Source organism: Heterocephalus glaber, unplaced genomic scaffold (genome assembly GCF_053883595.1).
Source record: "Heterocephalus glaber isolate CG9 unplaced genomic scaffold, H.glaber_assembly_v1.0 deba00001481, whole genome shotgun sequence".
Lineage (NCBI taxonomy): Eukaryota > Metazoa > Chordata > Mammalia > Rodentia > Bathyergidae > Heterocephalus > Heterocephalus glaber.
The window spans coordinates 54,691,685-54,714,331 of NW_028258317.1; the positions used below are offsets into that span (position 1 = coordinate 54,691,685).

Here is a 22,647-nt window from a genome sequence, read left to right on the forward strand (position 1 = left end):
TATAGGACCTCTAAATAATGTAAGGGAAATATATCTCCCAACCTGCTAGGTATCCAGAATGTAGGCCCAAGTGAATGGTCACAGTTTTTAGCAAAAGAACACTTAAATTCCTATCTTAGAAGAAAGTACAAACCATGCTTTTCATAAACTACAAGTTAAGTTCCCAGAAGCTTATCTTCTGTTCCCATAGTTGTCTCTGATTATGTTATCACTGTATCACTTCACTGTGTTGCTCAACTGGTCTTGAACTCAGGGGCTCAATCAAGTATAAGTTCTTTTGAAAAGGAAAAGTTTTTAATTATGATGAAGTCCACCCATTCATGATTATAGGTCATGGTATTATTGTAGCTAAGAAATCTGGTCACAAATAGTTTTTTCTGTTTTCTTCTAGAAGCTATATAATTATTAGTTTTAAGTTTTTCAGCTTATAATCCATTTCCTCTTAATTTTAGGGATATTCAATTGTTCCAGCATCTTTTGTGGAAAATACTGTCTTTTCTTCATTCAGTTGTCTTTGGAGTGTGTTGAAAATCAACTGGTTACATGAGTGCCATCCACCTGTTTCTGGACTCCTTTCTGTTCCATTGATCCATATGCCTACCCTTTCAACAGTAGCACAGTACTGTATCTTGGTTATTGGAATGTTTTGGTAATCTTCAAATTGTGTATCGAGAGGCCTCCAGCTTTTTCTTTCTCAAACTTATTTTGGGTCTTATAGTCACATTGTGGATGAGCAATAATATTTTAAAAGAAATTACTTTTTCTAAGCAGTGGGTCTCAAGAGTGAGCTTAAAGTATTCAGTAAGCTATGTCATAAATATATGTGCTGTTAAGCAGGTGACATCACAGTCTCTAACTTAATATTATTCTATAAAGCTACCGTGATAAAGCAAGATGGTACTGGCACTAAAACAGGCATGTGGAACAGAATAGAAAAAGCAGAAACAACCCCGGACACATATAGTTATTTGATCTTTAACAAAGGGTTCAAAAACATACACTGGAAGAAAAATAGCCTCTTTAATAAATGGTGCTGGGGAAATTGGATATCTCACTTTGTACTAAACTAAAATACAAGTCTTATCCAGGTCTTGTTCCACTTAGCATAGGAAGAGTAGATTTAGTTTGATTCTTAGGGATCTAGGATTTTGCGAATGGTAAATGACATTGACTTCAACTTAAAGTCACCAGCTACATTAGCCCTACTGGAAGAGTCAGCCTGTCCTTTGAAGCTTTGAACACAGGCACTGACTTCTGCTCTCTAGCTGTGAAAGTTCTAGATGGCATCTTCTTCCGACATGTGGTGGATAGTGTAGATGCCTTCATCAGTTATCTTAGGAAGAGCCTTTTCGTAATGCTGCAGCTTCTTCGGCAGCACGGGCTGCTCCACCTTGCACTTTGATGCTATGGAGACAGCTTCTCTGTTTAATTTCAGGAGCCAACCTCTGTTAGCCTCACACTTTGCTTCTGCATCTTCCTCGCCCTTCTCAGCCTTCATAGAACTGAAGCAAGTTAGGGACTTGCTCTGGTGAAGGCCTTGGCAGTGTTATGACTGATTTGATCTTCTCTCCTTTACAGCAAGAAGGCTGTTTTCCTTTCCAGTCATTCCCTGGAGTAGCAGTTTTAATTTTCTTTAAGAACTGTTCCTTCCCAACTTAGACTTTTGATTGGATTTCATTCAATCCCAGCTTTTGACATGCTTTCCTTGCTAAGTTTAATCATTTCTAGTTTTTATTTAAAGTGAGAGATCCGTAACTTTTCCTTTCATCTGAACACTTAGATGCCATTGTAGGGTTATTAATTGCCCTTATTTCGGTAATATTGTATCCTAGGGAATTGGGAGGCCTGACAAAAGGAGAGAGACAGGAAACAGCTGGGCAGTAGAGCAGTCAGAACAGACATAACATTTACCAATGAAGTTTGCTGCTCTGTATGGGCACAGTTCATGGCACTGCGAAACAATGGTAGTAGTAACTAACATCAGAGATCACCAGAACTGATAGAGGAATAATGAAAAACTTTGAAATATTGTGAGAATTACCAAAAGGTGACAGGGAGACATGAAGTGAGCACTTGGTATTGGAAAACAAGCACTGATGGACTTCTTGATCCAGGGCTGCCACAGTCCTTCGGTTTGTCAAAAACTATCTGTGTGGGCCTGGGATTTAGCTCAGTGGGGCTGCCGCCTGCCTTGCAAGCGCAAGGTCCTGAGTTCGATCCCTGGTACCAAAAAAAAAACAAAACAGTATCTGTCATGTACAATAAAATGAAGCACAATAAAACAAGGTATGGTTGTACAAACTCTAGGGTTATTCCACCAATTTCTGGGGGCAGAAAAAGCCAGCTGGAATTGCAGAAGAGATTGCACTGAATCCATGGGTAGGCTTGGGGAGTATTGCCGTCTTAGCAGTATTAAATGTTCCAGAGCAGAAACATGAGGTATCTTTCCATGTGGCTGGTATTTAATTTCTTTCAGTGATGTTTCATAGTGATGTTTAGCACACTGGTCTTACACTTTTTTGTTAAACTTATTGCTAGGTATTTTATTCTTTTTTAGCTTATTTGTTGCTAGTGTACAGAAAAACAGTTGATTTCAGTCTGTTAATCTTGTTTTGACATGTTTTAATGACAATTAAAAAGCTTTAAGAGGCGCCCTGCCCCACGCTCCGTTTCCGGCTGGGGTGGGGGAGCTCAAGCTGCTGGGTTCGTTTCCTGTGCTGCCACCGCAGTGCCTTCTTCAGCCTCAGAATTACAGAGTAAATTTGTGGCCAAAAAAAATGAAGTACAGAGCCTACATAGTAAATTTACAGATACCTTGGTATCAAAACAACAGTTGAAGCAAAGATTAATGCAGTTAATTGAATCAGAGCAAAAAAGTGTGAACAAAGAAAAGTCTCTACAAATGCAAGTTCAGGTTATTTTGGAGCAGAATGAGGCCTTGAAAGCACAGATTCAGCAGTATCATTCCCAGATAGCTAGCTGCCCAGACCTCCGCTTCAGTTCTAGCAGAAGAATTACATAAAGTGATTGCAGAAAAGGATAAGCAGATAAAACAAACTGAAGATTTCCTAGCAAATGAACCTGATCATTTAACTAGTAAAGAGGACGAACTTAAGGATATACAGAATATGAATTTATTAAAAGCTGAAGTGCAAAAATTACAGGCTCTGGCAAATGAGAAGGCTGCTGCAGCACATGAATTGGAGAAGACACAAAAAAGTAGTCATGTTAAGGATGATAAAGTAAGATTGCTTGAACATAAGTAACCATGTGAATTGTCAAACAAAATGGAAGAATTTAAGATTCTAAATGACCAAAACAAAGCATTAAAATTAGAAATTCAAAGACTTGCAGACTCTTCTTTCTGAACACCCCAATAAAGATGTTGTGGAACAAATGGAAAAATGCATTCAAGAAAAAGATGAGAAGTTAAAGACTGTAGAAGAATTTCTTGAAACTGGACTTACTCAGGTGGCCAACGGAGAGGAGGAACTGAATGCAGTAAGAACAGAAAATTCATCTCTGAGAAAAGAAGTTCAAGACTTAAAGGCTAAGCAAAATGATCAGGTTTCTTTTGCTTCTCTGGTTGAAGAACTTAAGAAAGTGATCAATGAGAAAGATGGAAAGATCAAATCTATAGAAGAACTTCTGGAAGTTGAACTTCTCAAAGTTGCTAATAAGGAGAAAACTGTTCAGGATTTGAAACAGGAAATAGAGGCTCTAAAAGAAGAAATAGGAAATGTCCTGCTTGGGCTCAACAGTTATCTATCACTTCTCAAGTTCAGGAGCTTCAGAACTTAGTAAAAGGAAAGGAGGAACAGATGAATACCACGAAGGCTGTTTTAGGAGAGGAGAAAGACCTAGCCAATAGAGGGAAGTGGCTACAGGATCTCCAAGAAGAAAATGAATCTTTAAAGGCTCATGTTCAAGAAGCATGACATGACTTACAAGAGTCACATTCTGCATCACAATTTGAAGAACTTGAAATTGTGTTGAAAGAAAATGAAGATAGTAGAAGCTATGCTAAAAGAGAGGGAGAGTGATCTTTCTAGCAAAACAAAGCTGTTACAGGAGGTGCAAGATGAAAACAAATTATTTAAATCCCAGATTGAGCAGTTTAAGCAACAGAATTACCAAGAGGCATCTTTTGCTTCTCAAGAAGAATTATTAAAAGTAATTTCAGAAAGAGAAAGAAATAACTGGTCTCCAGAATGAATTAGATTCTTTGAAGGATGCTGTTGATCAGAGGAAGAAAAACAATGAAAGACAGTATGTGGAAGCTGTTGAATTGGAGGCTAAAGAAGTTCTTAAAAAATTATTTTCAAAGGTGTCTGTCCCTTCTAATTTGAGTTACAGTGAATGGTTGCATGGATTTGAAAAGAAAGCAAAAGAATGCATAGCTGGAACTTCATGTTCAGAAGAGTTAAGGTTTTAGAGTATAAGTTGAAAGAAGCTGATGAAACACAGCGTGATATGTATAAATCAGTCCTTGCAGAAACAGAAGGAATTTTAGAGAAGCTACAGAAAAGTGTGGAGGAAGAGGGAAATATATGAAAAATTAAGGTCCATGAATTACGAAAGACAATTAAGCAGATGCTGTCATCAGTTACATCTTCAGAGCAATAGAGCAATTAAGAAGAGAAAATAAAGATACTGAAAATCTGAGATGAGAATGAGAGCATTTGGAAATGAACTACAGAAGGCAGAAATTGAACAATCTATTTAGGTTACAAAAGTGAGAGAGTTGAAGACACAGTTAAATGAAACACTCACAAAACTTAAAACTGAACAAAGTGAAAGACAGAGGTAGCTGGTGATTTGGATAAGGCGCAACAGTCACTGGATCTTATCCAGTCAAAAATAGTACAAGCTGCTGGAGGTACTACTGTTATTGAGAATAGTGATGTTTCCCCAGAAATGGAGCCTTCTGAAAAGGAGACGATGTCTGTAAGTCTAAATCAGACTATAGCACAGTTACAGCAATTGCTTCAGGCTGTAAACAAACAGCTCTCAAAGGAGAAATAACACTACCAGGTTTGGAGTGAAGTAACTGGGAAACTTCAGTTGAGGACAACAGAAGGCATTGTATTATATTTTGCCAAATTAAAGCCTTATTTATGTTTTCACCCTCTCTACTTTGTCAGAAACACTGAACAGAGTTTTGTCTTTTCTAATCCTTGTTAGACTACTGATTTAAAGAGAAATTTTAAAAGCCAATTTTGTAGACACCTTCAGAGTTTAGTTTTATAATAAAAACTGTTTGAATAATTAGACCTTTACATTTCTGAAGATAAACGTGTAGTATTTTACCTTATTTTGCTCAATTCAGTTCAGAAGATCAAAGTGATAAAGACAGTGTAAATTTTAACATTTTAATACTGATGTTGTACAGTTTTACTTAACACTTTGGGGGAGTAACTGCCTCTCACATCAACTCAAGACACTTTTGTTGCTAATGTAATCAGTTTTTGTAATAGCAGTCAGAGAATAAAGGGATGCTTATTATTCAAAAAAAAAAGCTTTAAGAAATTAGCCAGGCATGGTAGCTCACACCTGTAATCCCAGCATTCGGGAGGCTGAGGCAGGAGGATTGCAGCAAGTTGAAGGCCAGCCTGCACTACAAAGTGAGACCCTATCTCAAAAAAACAAAAAAAAGAGCTTTAATAAATTAGATGAATACCAAGAATTATGATTTTGTAGCTGCAAATTGTCATCTAGAAAGTAACATGAGATAAATACCTAAGTTCAAAATCTAGGAGTTTTGATTTTTAGGTTTTTCATCTATACATTTAGACACATTCCCCTATTTTATCAAATCTTTAAATGATTTTTCTTCTACTCTTAGCGTTAAATGTTTGCAGAAGACCGTGAAGGAGTCTTACCACATAATGTGTAGACCATGTGCCTATGAACTTGAAGTCTGTGCAAAATGTGGAAAGAAAGAAGATATTGTTATTCCGTGAGTATTTCCTTTTACATTCAGAGTTTACTCTTAATAATTGACATGTGCACTTTCTTTTAATGAGAAATACAGTAACTCAGTCTGAAGTTGTAGTATATCACACTAATTTAGGCTTTTTTTCCCACTGATAGGGAGAAAGTCATAATTTTGTTAAATGTTTCTGTATTACAATAAAAGTAACACTATGTATTTAAGAATGTCAGATATTTAGCTATAGGGCCAGGGATTTAGCTTAGTGGGAACACACCTGCCTTGGCATTGTAAGCACAAGGTCCTGAGTGTGATCCCTGGTACTGGAAAAAAAAAATTTAGCTTTGAGGTTCACATTCATTACAAAAGAATTAAATGTTATATAGCAACTTTCCCTTAATGGACATCTGTCCTCCATTGTGTGTCATCACCGCCCCCACCCCACCTCCATCGAGCTCAGGACCTTGCACTTGCCAGGCAGGCACAGGGCCACTGAGCTACATCCCTGGCCCTGAGTCTCCTTTAATATTTTAATTAGTAGAATCTTGAATTTAGTTAATTTTGAAGGATCTTTTTCTTTGTGCTTATTTCATCTGGCCCCTGCTCATTAATGCAGTAGTAAAGCTGAGCATGGTAGCACACACCTGTAATCCTAGCACTCTCGAAGGCTGAGGCAAGAGGGTCAAAAGTTCAAGCCCAGTCAGGCCAACTTAGGAGCTGTGGGAGAACAGATGGGAAGACTGAGGCATAATTGGCCCCTCGGTGGGCACTAAGAAGAAAGAGGGCATGCAAGGTGCTGACACACTTGTAGGGAAAAGTAAAAACACCTGAGATTATGTTGTTTACTTGGACAAGTACCATGGAGGGAGGGAGACAGATGAATCCTGTGGAACTCTAATTGCTCGTGCCTGTGTCTGAATAAAGCCAAGGTGTGCCAGTTACTTGGGGCTCTATGTCTAAGGGAAACATGAGCCCCCTGGCACCCCAAATTTTAACCTGTGTCTGTGTCTCTACTTTTCATCTTCGTCATCCCTTGGTCAAATTCGAGCTCGTAGGCTGGTTCCTACACTGAGATCCTGTCTCACAATTAAAAATAAAAGAGCTGAGGATATAGCTCAGGATAAAGCCCTTGGGTTCAGTACTCCCCCGATACCTGCACACACACACACACACAGCCCAAAAAGAAAAAAGAAATAGAATAGTAAAGGTCTTTTCAACCTATGTGGTTAAATAGTAAAAGCCTGGAAAATAATCAGAATTTTTTTCTTTAATCTTTAGGTTTAATAAAGAACCAGAAAATGCTGAAAATAATCAAAGATCCAATCATAGAAGAAGCTGCAAAAGGAATGAAGAAAGTGATGATGACTTAGATTTTGATAATGATTTAGATGACACAGGTGAAAATCAAGCGGATTAATGTACATTAAAAGTCAGTCTAGGTTGCTCGCTTCAGCAGCACATATACTAAAAGTCAGTCTAGGAATGTGAAATTCTGATCACTTTTTGCCTTTAACAGTGTCACACAAAAATACTGTTAAATCTCAATGAGGAAGTCAGAAAAAGCTATAGAAAATAGGCAAAAGTCACAAATGAACAATATGAATTAGGCATGATATTTACATAATTGTAAAACTTTTATCTAGAATTGTCTTAAAATTTTAAGTTGCATATACTAGGTTACCTGCCAAAAAGCAGATAAAATCATGGTGTCATGCTGCAGTTCATGGGAATTACTTAGAAGATAAGATTCAGAATTCGTCCTTGTATAAGAACTGTCTAAGCCAAGTGTGATGGCACATGCCTGTAATCCCAGCACTCGGGAGGCTGAGGCAGAAGGATTGCTACAAGTTCAAAGCCAGCCTGGGCTACATAGTGAGTTCAAGGCCAGCCTGAACTACACAGCAAGACCCTATCTCCAAAAAAAATACAAAAACTATGTAAAATTAAGAAACATGATTTTAATTAGCCTTAAAATATTAGTCCATGGAAAGTAACTTTTAGTGATTGATCCTCAAATACAAAATGATCCACTTGGCCAAAGCCCCCTTAATGTTTATTTCTTACAAAGCAAAAAGTTTATTCTTTAAAAATAATGTTTATCAAATGTATAGCAATTTTTCTCAGGTTTTGCGTTTATCCTCTTGTGAAATATACATCCAAAATGCATAGAATTTATATGGATAGTTTAATAAGTAATTATAAAGGAAATGCATAACACGTACACGTGGAGGAAGAAACCGCCACCAGAAGCTCCCTGTGAGGCTCTCCATCATCACTGTTTCGCTCTTCTTCCCTAGTCTGCCCTGTGCCAAATTTTGACGATTATTTTCTTTATCTTTTAGTATCCCAACTACTCCAAAACAGTATCCATTTGCTTTGGCCGATTTTTAATCCTTTCCTATTCCTTTATTTTGAAAAATCTCAAACCTGAAGGAAAGCAACGAAGTAAAATGAACCTTTTCATGCTCTTCACCTCAATTCCAGTTGTTAGCATTTTTGTCATGTTTTCTTTATAGCTCTATAGATGGGTATTTTATATGCTGAACTGTTTAAAGCATTGGTTTTGAAATTTATATGAACAGACTTATACTATGTATATTATTTTGTCTTCATTTTTATAAAGTTTGGGAGATTGATCCGTTTTGTTATAAAAGCTTTGTTTTATATTATTGTGTATCAGATTTTTTTCTGTTACAGACAATACTGGCTTGAGCATTATCTGAGTCTCTTGGTACATGTGTGCATTTTTGTCAGATGCCTGTCAGTGGTAAAGGGAATCGGGTATAGAGCTTCAGTTTTACTATGTAGTATGAAACTTTTACCGGAGGTACTGTCATGCCTCCCCTATAGCAACACTTTCCAGCCTCAGTGCTCTACAAAGAAGTAGTCTGCATGGTGCGTGTGGGCCAGTTAGAGTAGGAAAAGAAGCATGCCCTGCAGAGTGTGGTGGGTGGGATGGTCAACAGGCTCACAGTAGCAATGAGATTTATGCCCCCCCCATGTCAGATCTAAGCCCTCCCATCAAAAAACCACCTGATCTCGTGCCAGAAGATTGGTATCAGGTTAAGGGCTCAGCTTGCTCTCATACGAGAAGATTTGAAGATAGCATTCCCTGATTGGTGTCAGGTGCAGGGCTCGAAAGCTTTTTTTATGCACAACAAAAGAAACTAAGGAGTTAACAGAGTAGAAGAGGAACCGAGAAAGGCTGTCCTGGAAGCCAGGGGGCACATAGGTTGAGCACTTAATTTATCCTGATGCTGCTCTAGTCCTTTACACAATGGGCTTGTTGAATATTCATCAGTGTCCTGTGTGGTGGTAACTGTCATCCATATTTACTGATGAAAAGTTGAAGTTATTTTGAGGCTTCTTAACTTAATGAAAATAATATAAGTGTTTGCAAGCAGTTCTAGATATATAGTGTAATAGTTGTATTGGGAAGGTAACTTGTGACCATCTTCCAATATGGTAATAATTATTAGGAGGTCAGGAATGTTTTATATATAATTGGTGGTTATAATACCTTTTGAAAATAATGTAAGATAAACAGCAATGTTCTAACAAGGTCCTTCCATTTTCAAGATGACTAAACAGACTCAGGTTAAGAAACTTGGCAAAGTGAAAAAAATTGTAAACCATGTCTGTGGCCAAACCATCCTCAACGTGCCCAATCTCATCTGATCTTGGAAGCTAACAAGGGTCGGGCCTGGTTAGTACTTGGATGGGAGATAAACCTGAGATACAAAGTTTATGTAGATCTGAAACCTTTATTATTTCATCTTCTAAATCTTTTCCTTTCCTTGTAACATTATTTCTGTACTGAATGATTGCCCTATTCAAAAACAGAAATCAGGGGCTGGGGATTTAGCTCAGTGGTAGAATGCTTGTCTAAAAGGCATGGGGCCCTGGGTTCAGTTCTCAGCACCAAAAAATTGAAGAAAAAAACCCCCCAAAAACACAAATCAGTATTGATATCCTAAAATTGTGGAATAGGGTATGTGAGTGTGTGTGGAGCTAGGGATCAAACCCAGGGCCTCATACATACTAGGCAAGCACTCTACCACTGAGATATAACCGCAGCTCTGTTGTGGCATAGAATTTTTATCACTGTTTCTGTTCAAGTTTGTCAGTAATACTAAATGTTTCCACAGTTTCTTTGTTTTGTTGTTTGTTTGTTGGTGGTACTGGGGATTGAACTCAGGACCTTGTACTTGTGAGGTTTCCACAGTTTTGATTGGCTAAGATTAAATCAAAGAATTATGTTAGGATTGCTTTCTGAATTCTACACTAGTCCCATAGTTCTGTCAACAACTATGTACACATAGAAAAAATTATGCCTCCCTAAATCTGAAACATTTGTGCGGTACACCAAGTTGAACCCAGTATATTGCATGTACTAGGCAAGAGCTTCACTACTGAGCTACATCCCCAGCCTATTCATAACACTTTTTTTTTTTTTTTTTGGAACCAGGGATTGAACTTCGGACCTTGTGCTTGCTAGGCAGGCAACAGAACCACTGAGCTGAATCCCCGGCCCATCCATAACACTTTTAAGGAATTAAAGCACCAGGCTTTCAAAAAGATGTTAGTACACAAAAGCACACAAAAAATTGAATCTTTTACTTCTATAAGTTATGGTTTACTTGTGGTTTGTCTTCACCAAATCTCATGTTGAAATTTTCTTGCCAATGTAGTGTTTTAGATGGGGCCTTTAAGAGGTATCAAAGATTTTCTCATTAAGACTGGATTATTTCTCTGGAAAATGAGTTCTCATGGGAGTGAGTTGTTATACAGTGTCTGGTCCCCGTTGTCCCCTCCTCTTTTCCATAGGCACCCATTGGCTGGCCATTCTCATTGTTCCACCATGGAGTGCCAGCTGCCATGTTTCTGTCATGAGGTGCTCACCAGAAACCAAGCAGGTACCTTGCATTTTTACATCCAGGATCATGAGCCAGAATGAACCTATTTTCTTTATAAACTGCCTGTTCTCTGGTATTGTTACAGAAACAAAATGAAAAATAACACTATGTGATTTTGAATTTTTTTAATTTTATAATTAAAAATTTTACTTCATTACAAAGGAAATAATTTGATTATCATTCAATATTTAGTTAGTACATAATTGGTACTAACAAGGGTTTTTAAAATGTATTAGCTATAAAAATATATAAATAATGCACCCAGTCTGGTGGCACATGCCTGTGGTGTACAGAGGCTAAGGCCCAAAGATCATTTGAGCTCCACCGTTCAAGGCCAGCTTGGCCAACATGTTGAAATTCCATCTCAGAAACGAAAGGTGAAACAAACAACAACAAAGCAAACATATTCTGAAGTTAAGCAATGCCATATTTCAAACCTGGTTTATGTTTCTCTAAATCTTTAGCAATGTTATTTTTAAGTATATCAATTAAAATTTCAGTATTAAAATTTATATCAAATTATTTAAGTAATATCTAAAGTTAACTTTTTTCCATCCTTTCAGGCCAAATCAAATGTCTTTGAACTTAACATTAAGTGGGCTGGGGATTTAGCTCAGTGGTTCCACTGCCTGGCTGGCAAGCTCAGGGTCCCGAGTTCAATGCCTGGTACCAAAAAACCCCAAAAAAACATTAAGTTGTAATTACCATTTTTAAAAAAAATATATCTCCGTGGTAGAGCACTTGCCCAATGTGTGTGAGACCCTCAGTTCTAACCCCACCACCACAAAATATGCATATAGTGATGCCTCTTGTCATTAATGCATTAATGCATTTAACTTGAGAATGCTGAAACCAATGAGAATGGAATGAAGTTTTCCCATGATGATGTAATTAGGAAAAATTTGTGAAAACTCCCTAGAATGTGTACATTTTACTAGGCTAATACTCACCTTTTGTTGGACTAATATACTCCGGTGAGGCTTAATAGTATCTTCATTTTTTGGGAAAGACTAATATGTGAGGGTTCTACACTGTTCACAAATTATTCCGAGACAAATACTGAAACATTTTTCTTGTCAAAATGCAGAGGAGTGGGTTTGATGAGCTCTGAAACTGATGAGTACTAAGGTATGACAAGTCAATATTTGGTTTGTCTTATTTTTCATACTACAAATGTACAAGGTCTCTTTTCTGTGGTTAAGAGCGGCACATTATTAGTCCTTAAGATTTGTTCATATTCAGTCTCTCTTTGATGTAATAATTGATGCTGATTTTATTACTATAATTATATATATATATATATATATATATAATACCTGGATTACCGTGTACATTAACACTACAGTGTCCCATTATTGCAGAGCTGAGTATTGGGCCAAATATACTGCCATCTCCCATCTCAAGTAAATGGAAGTGATTGGATCCTAGGACAGAGGCAAAGGCCAGTACTTAGCCATACTCAGAGTACACCACTGAAAAGTAGACATTAACTAGAGGTCTCCATACTAGAAGTAAGGCTTTCCACTCTTAATCCCCAAGCCTCACACAAGATAAAAAAGAAAAATGAAAACATGAGAATACAAGCCAACAAAATGCCTCCAAAAACGTGAACTCCCCCCAAAGCTCATCCATGGAGCATCAAAGGAGAGCAAAGAAAAAGGCATACAGTTATTCGAAATAATATCAGAGGAGATAGTGAAACAAGATCAGTAAGGGATTTGGCAGCCTCACACAGAAAATAAGTAAACAGACAATGAGCCAAAATGAAACCATCAGCAAGTCAATGGAAGACACTTAAAAAAAAAAGACTACAGAGCTAAATAAAATTATGTGAAGCATAAATGACCAACATAGAAAAGAATGAGAGACAACCTACAATGTGGGAAAAAAATTTTACCAGTTGTTCCTCAGACAAATATCTACTATTTAGAATATATAGAGAACTCAAAAAAATCAAGATCCCCCCCAATTCAAAGACCCAATTCAAAAATGGGCATCTGAAATGAACAGACATTTCTCAGAGGAGTAAAAGCAGCAAATAAACATGAAAAAATGTTGAACATCACTGGTAACTCGAGAAATGCAGATGAAAACAACGCTGAGATTCCACCTCATCCCAGAAAGAATGGCTGCTATCAAGAAATCAACCAATAACAGGCTGAGGATTTAGCTCAGTGGTTCCGGTGCCTGCCTCGCAAGCACAAAGTCCTGAGTTCTATCCCCAGTACAAAAAAAAAAAAAAAAAGCAACCAATAGCAAATGCTGGTGGGGCTGTGGGAAGAAAGGAACCTTCTTCATTGTTGGTGGGAGTGCAGACTGGTGCAACCATTGTAATCAATATGGAGATACCTCAGAAAAGTAGCATTAGAAGTCCCATTTGACCCAGCTATTCCTCTTCTGGGTATCTTCTGCAAAGAATTAAAAGAATCATACCACAGTGATGTATGCACATCCATATTTATAGTGGCACAGTTTGTAATAGCTAGAACTTGGATACAACCCAATTGCCCATCACGTGTAAATACCGAATAGTTTTTCTGGTGTGAAAAACTAAAAGTGTAAATAAGGATCAAAATGTATAATTGATCTTGTGTAATAGGAAAAAAAGGTCTAAAGGAGTAGGGGAAGTGGGAGGGTTAGGGGAAAGGAAAAGGAAAAATATGAGAAAAGGAAAAAAAGTGGAAACAAAGTCTTTGTAAATAGGGAAGGGTGGAGGAGGTGAAGGGAGGATAGGGGAATAGGGAAAAAATAACCAAGATACATCATGTAAATCTACAAGATCCCAATGTTCAATGTGTCTGTATTATTTACGTAAAATGTACCAATACACTTAATGGAGGAAAAAAAATGAGAGTCCATAAAAACGCTCCAAATAAAAATTCAGGAGATTAAAAATTCTATCTAAAGTATAGGCAGCAGAGTGACCAGTGTCAGGAGAGTGTGGGAACTAGAAGTCAAGCCTGTTGTCAGTGACCACTTCATGAGAGAGATAGATAGTCCTCCTTTAATGACTATCCAGAGTTAATGACTGAGGCTCACTGTTAGGACTTAATGCCGGTCTTTTTTTGTACAATTTGTACATCTTGTTTATATTCCTCAATGTCATTTTTCCTGTACAGTACACCTTATAGAGTGCTGTAATTTTTGCTGATTGTACTGTATAGTATAATACTATTGTTTTATGTTTTATGCATTACAGTACTGCATGTTGGAATTTCCTTTGTCCATTTCTTCTGAATATTGTAATGTGCATACTATACACAATTCCTCATATAGCAACCAATTCATTGAACAACCTAGTCACAGTAACAGAGCTCAAGGAATATCTATCTGTACCTTACACACAGTAAGACAGTATGAAAAATGTTTCCAAGAGCTCCTAGGTGACTCAAAGATGATTAAGATTAATTGGAATTAGTGAAAAATCAGAAGACAGCACAAATGGCATAAAATAGCTATTTATTGAAAAATAGCAGAAAACTTTCCAAATAAGAGAAGAGACCAGACTGATATATCCTGCAAAATTATCTCAAAATTGATACTTCATGATAAAGAGCAACTAAACAAATTCAAGACCACCAAACCAGCACTCCATAAAATTCTAAAAGATATCCTAGAAAGACAATGAAGCTAAACAAAGACAAAAGCTCTAATAGAATGAAAACACCAAGTAGGGTGAGCAGTTGAGTAGGAGAGAATAATAGTAAATTAGCAACTGGAAAATAAGACATTGGCCATAATAAGACAGTACCTACCAGTAATAATTCACAATGTGAATGGCCTCGATTGCCCAATCAAAAACAGATTTGCAGAATTGTCTGAGACACATAAATGATATGCACCATACAAGAAACATTGAACCCATAGAAACTCTCAGCCTAAAGAATGAAAGAAAGTAATATTTCATGTAATGGGAACCTGAGAAAAAGCAGGTGTAGCTCCTGTATTCAAGCAAACTAAATTTCAAGTCAAAACTGATCAAAAGAAGCAAAGAAAATCATATTGGTTAAGGAAATAGGAAGACATAATTATTAACATATTTGCATTTAATAAGAGCACACCCAACTTGGTAAAATACATACTATTGGACATAAAATGACAAAAGAAAACAATATGCAAAGGCTTGAAACTAAACAATACACTCAATGAGTTACAGAAGAAATCAAAGTTTCTAGAACAAAATGATAATGCCAGTGCAACATACCACAATCTGTGAGACACAATGCAAGCAGTCCTATGAGGGAGGTTTATAGCTGAGTGCCCACATCACAAAAACAGTGTGTCCAAATAACATAATATGTAATAGCCAACCTGACTCCATTTTGTGCCTCCTCACTGTCCCCCCTCCTTTTTGTGTAAAGTCCAGTGATGCTCGGTGGTCACCTCCCCCTACCCCTCCACTTGAGAGTCCCCTCAGTTACATGACAGACTGCCACATCCTGTTTGGTAGGGCTAACTGCAGCTGTGTTATTGTTATGGCCTCCCCATTTGGTAGAGCAGTCTGCAGCTATATATCTTTATGACCTTGTGAACACAATACTCTGCAACTGTATGATACTTTGTTTCAACTAAACTATGTGAAACTTCCCCTGACCTCCCCCCCCCAACCTAGCAAAGCTGTGCTTCTGTAAAATTCCACTTGCTCTCCCCCTCTCCCTGAGCCTTCCCATCTAAAAGAGCACTTAAAAGAACCCCACAAGCCACTTTTCTTCATTGAGAGCATTTGGATGCAAGTCACTATCACATGCTGGCAAAAAAGGACTCAAATTTGGCTTAGACTGGTGGCAATTCTCCATCATCTCTCACTCTTGAGTATAACACATGCACCTTAACGTTTTAATAAAAACAAGAATACTCCATACTCAGAGCTCATACAAGGAAGGAAATTACAAGTATCACAACAGAAATCATTGAAAATAAAGAAAATAGACAAACACTTAGACAATAACCAAAAAAGGGAAACCACAAATCAATGTAATCAGAAATGAAAAAGGTGATATTACAGTGACACTGCCAAAATAAAATTGACTACTTTTCAAACCTATGCACCAATAAATTGGAGAATTCAGAAGAAATGGATAGATTCCCAGATACATATGAATTACCAAGACAGAACCAATGAAATTCCAAAACCCCAAGTAATCCAATGACATGAAAAAAAAATTGAGACTGCCCCAGCGCCTAGTAGCAGAGCTGCCCCCAGTGCACAGTAGGTGAACATTCTGGATCACCATGCCACCACCCCCAGTGTGGAGGTGAGCCATGCTGGCGTCAGCAGTACACATTCTCCCCTTGCCCCCCCCGTCACTTTGAAATGAGAAGACACTCAAACAAGTCTCAATACCAGACTCCCAGATCACCTAAAGCAACCCCAAAGGGAAACCAGATGGAATAATCTGATACTCAACAAACTGGACTCCCTGAACTGGCAACAAAAGAGAATCTGGAAAAAATAAAATCAGAAATGATTTCTGAGATAACAGCAGAGATTGTGTCCATAGTGCAAAACATGATTAATAAATCTAGAGAGCTCACAGATTAAAAAAAAATAGAGGTGCTAAGGAACATAATGCAATTGCAACATAGGAAACAAATGGAATCCATAAAACAGATGCAGACACATTTCCAGGAGGTTAAAAACCCCATTAAAAAAATAAATATAAAATCCCCATTGAATGTTTACACAGCAGAATGAGCCAGTGTAAGGATAGAATTTCAGATATCGAAGATAAAATTGCAATTAGTGACCAGGGAAAGAAAAACTTCTTTAAAATAATAAGGGACCATGAGAAATCAATCCAGCAGCTGCTAGACCATGGAAAGAAGAATAACATCAGACTGAATGGAGTCAATGAAGAAACATGAGAGAGCGCAGATGACAGAAAAACTGTTCACAGAAGTAATGACAGAAAATTCAAGCAGGGAAAAAGAACTTGACATACAGATAAGGGAGGCATACAGGACTCCAACTAGCCTTGATCAAAAAAAATCTACACATAGGCATATAATTGTTAAGATTCCAGAAACTCAACAGAAGAACAAAGTTCTACAAGCAGTGAGAGAAAAGAAACAAATAATATACAAAGGAAACTCCGTCAGAATCACAGCAGACTTCTCAATGCAAACCCTCAGGGCAAGAAGTGATGCAAGAAGTGGAGTAATGTATTCCAAGCCCTAAAGGAAAACAGTCTCCAACCCAGATTGATGTACCCTGCAAAATTATCTTTCACAATTGATGGAGAAATAAGATACTTTCATGACAAAAAGCACCTTAGGAATTTCATGAATACTAAACCAGCACTCCAAAAAATTTTATACAATATCCTAGGAAAAGACAATGAGGATCACAACTCCAGGAACCACAGCAGAATGAATCCACCTGGAGCAACAAGAAATTAAATGTAAAGAGGGAGAATCTAACAAAAAGACAAAGTCATGACAATGATAATTCAATATGTATCAGTTACAACCATCAACGTTAATGGTCTCAATTCACGAATCAAAAGAAATTGGCAGAATGGGTCAAGAAGTGAGATACAATATGCTGCATACAAGAAACACTTAATTCGAAAAGAAACTCATAGAATGAAAATTAAAGGGTGGAAAACAATACTCCATGTGACAGGAACCCCCCAAAAAAGCAGGAGTAGCTATCCTGTTTGCAGATTAAGTGGATTTTAAATCAACACTGATTAAGAGAGATGGAAGGACACTACATCCTTGTAAAGGGAATGACCAAAGAGGAAGAGGTGACAATCAAATATATATGCACCAAACACCAGTGCACCCAACTATAAAAAACAAATACTAATGGACATGGAAAGTCACATATGCCCTAATACAATACTAGTGGGGTACCTCAATACCCCACTGTCACAAATACATAGATCAACTAGACAAAAAAATCAGTAATGAAATACTAGAACTCAATCAAACTCTTGAACAAATGAACTTAACAGATGTTTACAGAGTGTTCCACCCCACAAAATTAGAATACACATTCTTTTCAGCTGTACATTGGTCATTCTCCAAAATAGACAACATACTCGCTCATAGAGCCTGTTTAAGTAAGTGCAAACGAATTGAAGTTATCCTCGTATATTATCAGACCATAGTGCGATGAAACTGGAGATCAATAGCAAAACAAACTGCAAGAATTTCATGAACACATGGAAATGGAATGACACACTTCTGAATAACCAATGGGTCACAGAGGAAATTAAAGAAATCAGACAGTTCCTTCAATTAAATGACAATGACAATACAACATATCAGACTCTATGGGACACAAAGCAGTCTTACGAGGGAAATTCATAGCAGTGAATACACATATTAGGAAAACAGAGTGAGCCCAATTAACCTGATGTGGAATCTCAAGCTTCTAGAAAAAGAAGAGCAGGACAACCCCAAAGCTCACACAAGGGAGGAAGTTATAAAAATTAGAGCAGAAATCAATTCAGTGGAGACTAAGAATGACACAAAAAATTAATGAAACCAAGAGTTGGTTCTTCGAAAGAATAAACAAAATTGACAAACCCTTACCCATCTTATCAGAAAAAGGAAAGGAAGGGCCCAAATCCATACAAGTAGTAACGAAAAGGGTGAAATTACCACAGACCCAGTAGAAATCCAGAGGATCATCAATACCTACTTCCAGAATCTATATGCCAATAAGATGGAAAACACAGAAGAAATGGACAGATTCCTAGATACATATGAATTACCAAAGCTGAACAAAGAAGATCTAAAAATTCTAAATGACCCAATATCAATCAATGAAGTTGAAAACATAATTAAAAACTTACCCACTAAGAAAATCCCAGGTCCTGATAGCTTCACTGCTGAATTCTACAAGACATTTGGAGAGGAACTACTGTCATTACTGTTTAAACCCTTCAATGAAATAGAAAGGGAAGCGATACTCCTGAATTTGTTCTTGGAAGCAAGCATCACCTTGATCCCCAAAGCAGAGAAAGACCCAACTGAAAAGGAGAACTATAGGCCAATCTCATTAATGAACATAGATGCAAAAATCCCTAATAAAATACTGGCAAATAGAATGCAGTAGATCATCAAGAAGATCATACACCCTGACCAATTGAGATTCATCCCAGGGCTGCAGGGATGGTTCAACATATGCAAATCAATCAATGTAATACACTATATAAATAGAGCCAAGGACAAAAACCATATGATTATCTCCATAGATACAGAAAAAGCATTTGACAAAATCCAACATGCATTTATGATAAAAACCCTACAAGAAATGGGAATAAATGGTCTCTACCTCAATCCGATAAAAGCTATCTGTGAAAAACCAACAGCCAATGTCATACTAAATGGTCAGAAACTGAAATTCTTCACACTAAAATCAGGAAAAAGACAACGATGTTCACTGTCACCACTCTTGTTCAGTATAGTTTTGGAAACATGAGTCACGGCCATTACACAAGAGAAAGAAATAAAAGGAATAAAGATAGGAAATGAAGAAGTGAAATTGTCATTATTTGCATATGACATGATATTCTATATAGAAGACCCCAAGAACTCCACCAAAAGTCTTCTAGACTTAATAACCAAATTCAGTCAAGTAGCTGGATAGAAGGTCAACACACAAAAATCAATAGCTTTCCTCTACACGAACAGCAGACTCACTGAGACAGAAATAGGGCAAATAATTCCTTTTCACAATAGCATCCAAAACACTGAAATACCTAGGAGTCAACCTAACTAAAGAAATTAAAGACCTCTTCTCTGAAAACTATAGCACTCTGAAAAGACAGATTAAAGAAGGTATCAGGAAATGGAAAGACATCCTCTGTTCCTGGTTAGGAAGGATTGACATAGTGAAAATGGCCATACTTCCAAAACTGCTATGTAGATTCAATGCAATCCCAATTGAAATCCCAGCACCATACTTCACAGACCTTGAGAAAACAATCCAAAAATTCATTTGGAACAAGAAGAGACTCAGAATAGCAAAAGCAATTCTGGGCAACATAGACATGGCAGGGGGTATCCCAACCCCAAACTTGAAACTATACTACAAAGCCACTGTGATAAAAACAGCATGGTACTGGCAAAGAAACATACCTGAGGACCAGTGGAACAGATTAGAAGATGCACAAACAACTCCAGACACACTCAGTCATCTCATCTTTGATAAAGGAGCCAAACACCCTCACTGGAGGAAATATAGCCTCATTAATAAATGGTGCTGGAAAAACTGAGTTTCAACTTGTCAAAGATTAAAACTAGACCTATATCTCTCAGCATGCACTAACCTACAATCGACATGGATTAAAGATCTAAATATTAAAATAGAAACGCTGAACTGGCTGGAACAGAGGTTAGGTAGAACTCTTGAAGACATTGGTGTAGAAAAGATTTTATGAACAAAACCTCAGTTGCCCGTGAACTAGCACAAACAATCAACAAGTGGGATCTCTTCTTATTAAAAGGCTTCTGCACAGCAAGAGAAACCACCAGCAGTGTAAAGAGACAGCCCACAATGTGGGAAAAAATCTTCACCTGCTGTTTCTCAGACAAAGGTCTACTATGTCGAATCTATAAAGAACTTAAAAAAATCAGACCTCCCAAATTTAAAGACCCAATCCAAAAATGGACATCTGAAATGAGCAGACATTTCTCAAAGAAGTAGAAATAGCAAGTAAATATATGAAAAAATGTTCAACATCACTAGTCATTTGAGTGATGCAAATGAGAACAACATTGAGATTCCACCTCCAGAAAGAATGGCTGCTATCATGAAATCAACCAATAACAAATGCTAGCAGGGCTGTGGGGAAAGAGGAAGCCTGCTCCATTGCTGGTGGGAGTGGCAAACGGTGCAACCACTATGGAAAGCAGTATGGAGATACCTCAAAGAAATAGGACTGAAAGTCCCATTTGACCCAGCTATTCCCCTGCTGGACATCTTCCCCAAAGAATTAAAAGATTCATACCACGGTGATATATGTGCACCCATGTTCATAGCAGCACAGTTTGTAATAGCTAAAACATGGAAACAGTCCAAATGCCCATCAACTGGAAACTGCATAAAGAAAATGTGATTTTTTAAAATAAAATGGAGTACTACTCAGCCATAAAAATGAGAAATTAGAGACATTTATAGCTAAATGGATGCACATTGAGGTGATAATCTTAAGTGAAATAAATAGGACACACGTGTAAATACCTTATAGTTTCTCTAGTGTGAGAAACAAAGTGTAAATAAGGACTACAAGGTATAATAGATAATGTGAAGTAGGAAGAAAAGGGGCAAAGGGGAAGGGGAAGTGGGGGGGGCAGAAGAAAGTAAAGAAGGGAATGGAATTATTAGGAGAAAATGAAAAAATGGAAACAAAGTCTTTGCAAACAGGGAGGGATGGAGGGGTTGAAGGGAGGGCAGGGGAAGGGGGAAAAATAAGAACCAAGAGAGACTATGTGCAAATTTCCAATGATGAATGTCATTATATTGTACACCTAACATATACTAATAAAATAAAATTTAAAAATTAAAATAAGGCAAAAAAAAAGAAACCATGTGATGTTTATGCTTGTGTATCTAATTTACTTTGTGTAACATTATGGTCTCATGGTAAATCAGTTTTTCCTATAAATGACTCAAATTTGTCTTTCTGTATGGCATAGGGGTACTCCACCTAACACTGCTCATTTAACACTATAACCCATACATTTGGATAGCTTCTGTGGCATTGCCTCTTTATTATTTTATCTGGCAATCTTTATTTAATTTAACTTGTAGGAAGTTTGGAACTTTCAATCAAATAGTGTTCGACCTGCCAAACAATTTTACATTTCTACACTTAAAATTGATTTCTTTTATTTTCCAACTTTTTCAAGTTCTATGTAATATTTGTATGACTGTATAATTCATTCTATCCTGTGCATATATAATCATCTTAAAATCAGAGTCAAAGAAAATGATTCCTTCATTATTCCTCTATAAATTTCCCAATTCTTACTCTTTTACACTTACAGCTTTTTAATACTTACCGCTTTGTACTTCCTCATTTTCATTTCATTGCATTCTTTTGAAATGAATGGATAGTTTGAAGGCAAATTCATTTCAGTGCTGGGTAAATAGGAAGTCTTCCTCTCTCAGACTAAGGGCTTTTAAATATGGAATTAGGTGGAGATTATAGAGGACATGGCTGAGTACTTTCATCAAGAAGAAATCCTAGGCACCACCTGCCCTGCAAGCACAAGGTTCCAAGTTTGATCCCTGGTACAAAAGAAAAAGGAAGGAGGGGGAGGGGGAGGAGGAGGAAACCCTTATGGGCTGCCTCTCATACACTTAGGATCATCTCGGATGCCTCACTCTTGGAATCATGGCCATGGGAGTCTTGCATATAAGTATTTGCACAGTTCCCAGGGATATCTGCATACATCCTTTTTTAATGAACAGTTTTCCTGTCACATATATAAGTGCTTCCCTGCATTGTATAAGCATGTGTGCATGTTCACAGTTCCCAATTTCTGGCATCATTGTGCATCTTCACTGCTTTACTTGATGGAAAGCAATTGTGAACATTTTATTCTATTGTAAAGGGCACAATGGTCAAGAAAATGAGAGGTGGGCCAGGGATTTAGCTCAGTGGCTCCACGCCTGCCTTGCAAGAACAAGGTTCTGAGTTTGATCCCCGGAACACACCACCACCACCACCACCACCAAAAAAAAAGAAAAGAAAATGAGAGTAAATATATTTGAGGGAATTTCCAATTTTAAAGAGAAGTTAGGCATTTAAATAGCTAGTGCTTTCTCTGTTAAGAGAT

The 22,647-nt window shown here is 37.4% G+C and overlaps 1 protein-coding gene and 1 pseudogene across 8 annotated transcripts in view; both read left to right on the forward strand.

The window, feature by feature from the left end:
• Positions 1-15,758, forward strand: part of CUNH9orf85 (chromosome unknown C9orf85 homolog) — a 70,249-nt gene extending 54,491 nt beyond the window's left edge. For 5 of the 8 annotated variants that reach the window (XR_015440118.1, XR_015440117.1, XR_015440116.1 and 2 more), the window contains 2 exons: positions 5,846-5,959; positions 7,211-7,329. Coding sequence is in view for 3 of the 8 variants with exons in the window: in XM_004838132.4 (XP_004838189.2) it covers positions 5,846-5,959; positions 7,211-7,349 (253 nt within the window). In the remaining 5 variants the exon portion in view is untranslated. Of the gene's footprint in view, positions 1-5,845; positions 5,962-7,210 lie in introns of those variants that run through there. The other 3 variants (XM_004838132.4, XM_013069676.3, XM_087184100.1) reach the window with 2 other exon arrangements.
• On the forward strand, positions 2,633-5,839 carry LOC106008795 (kinectin pseudogene; annotated as a pseudogene).
• Positions 15,759-22,647: the final 6,889 nt, after the last annotated feature.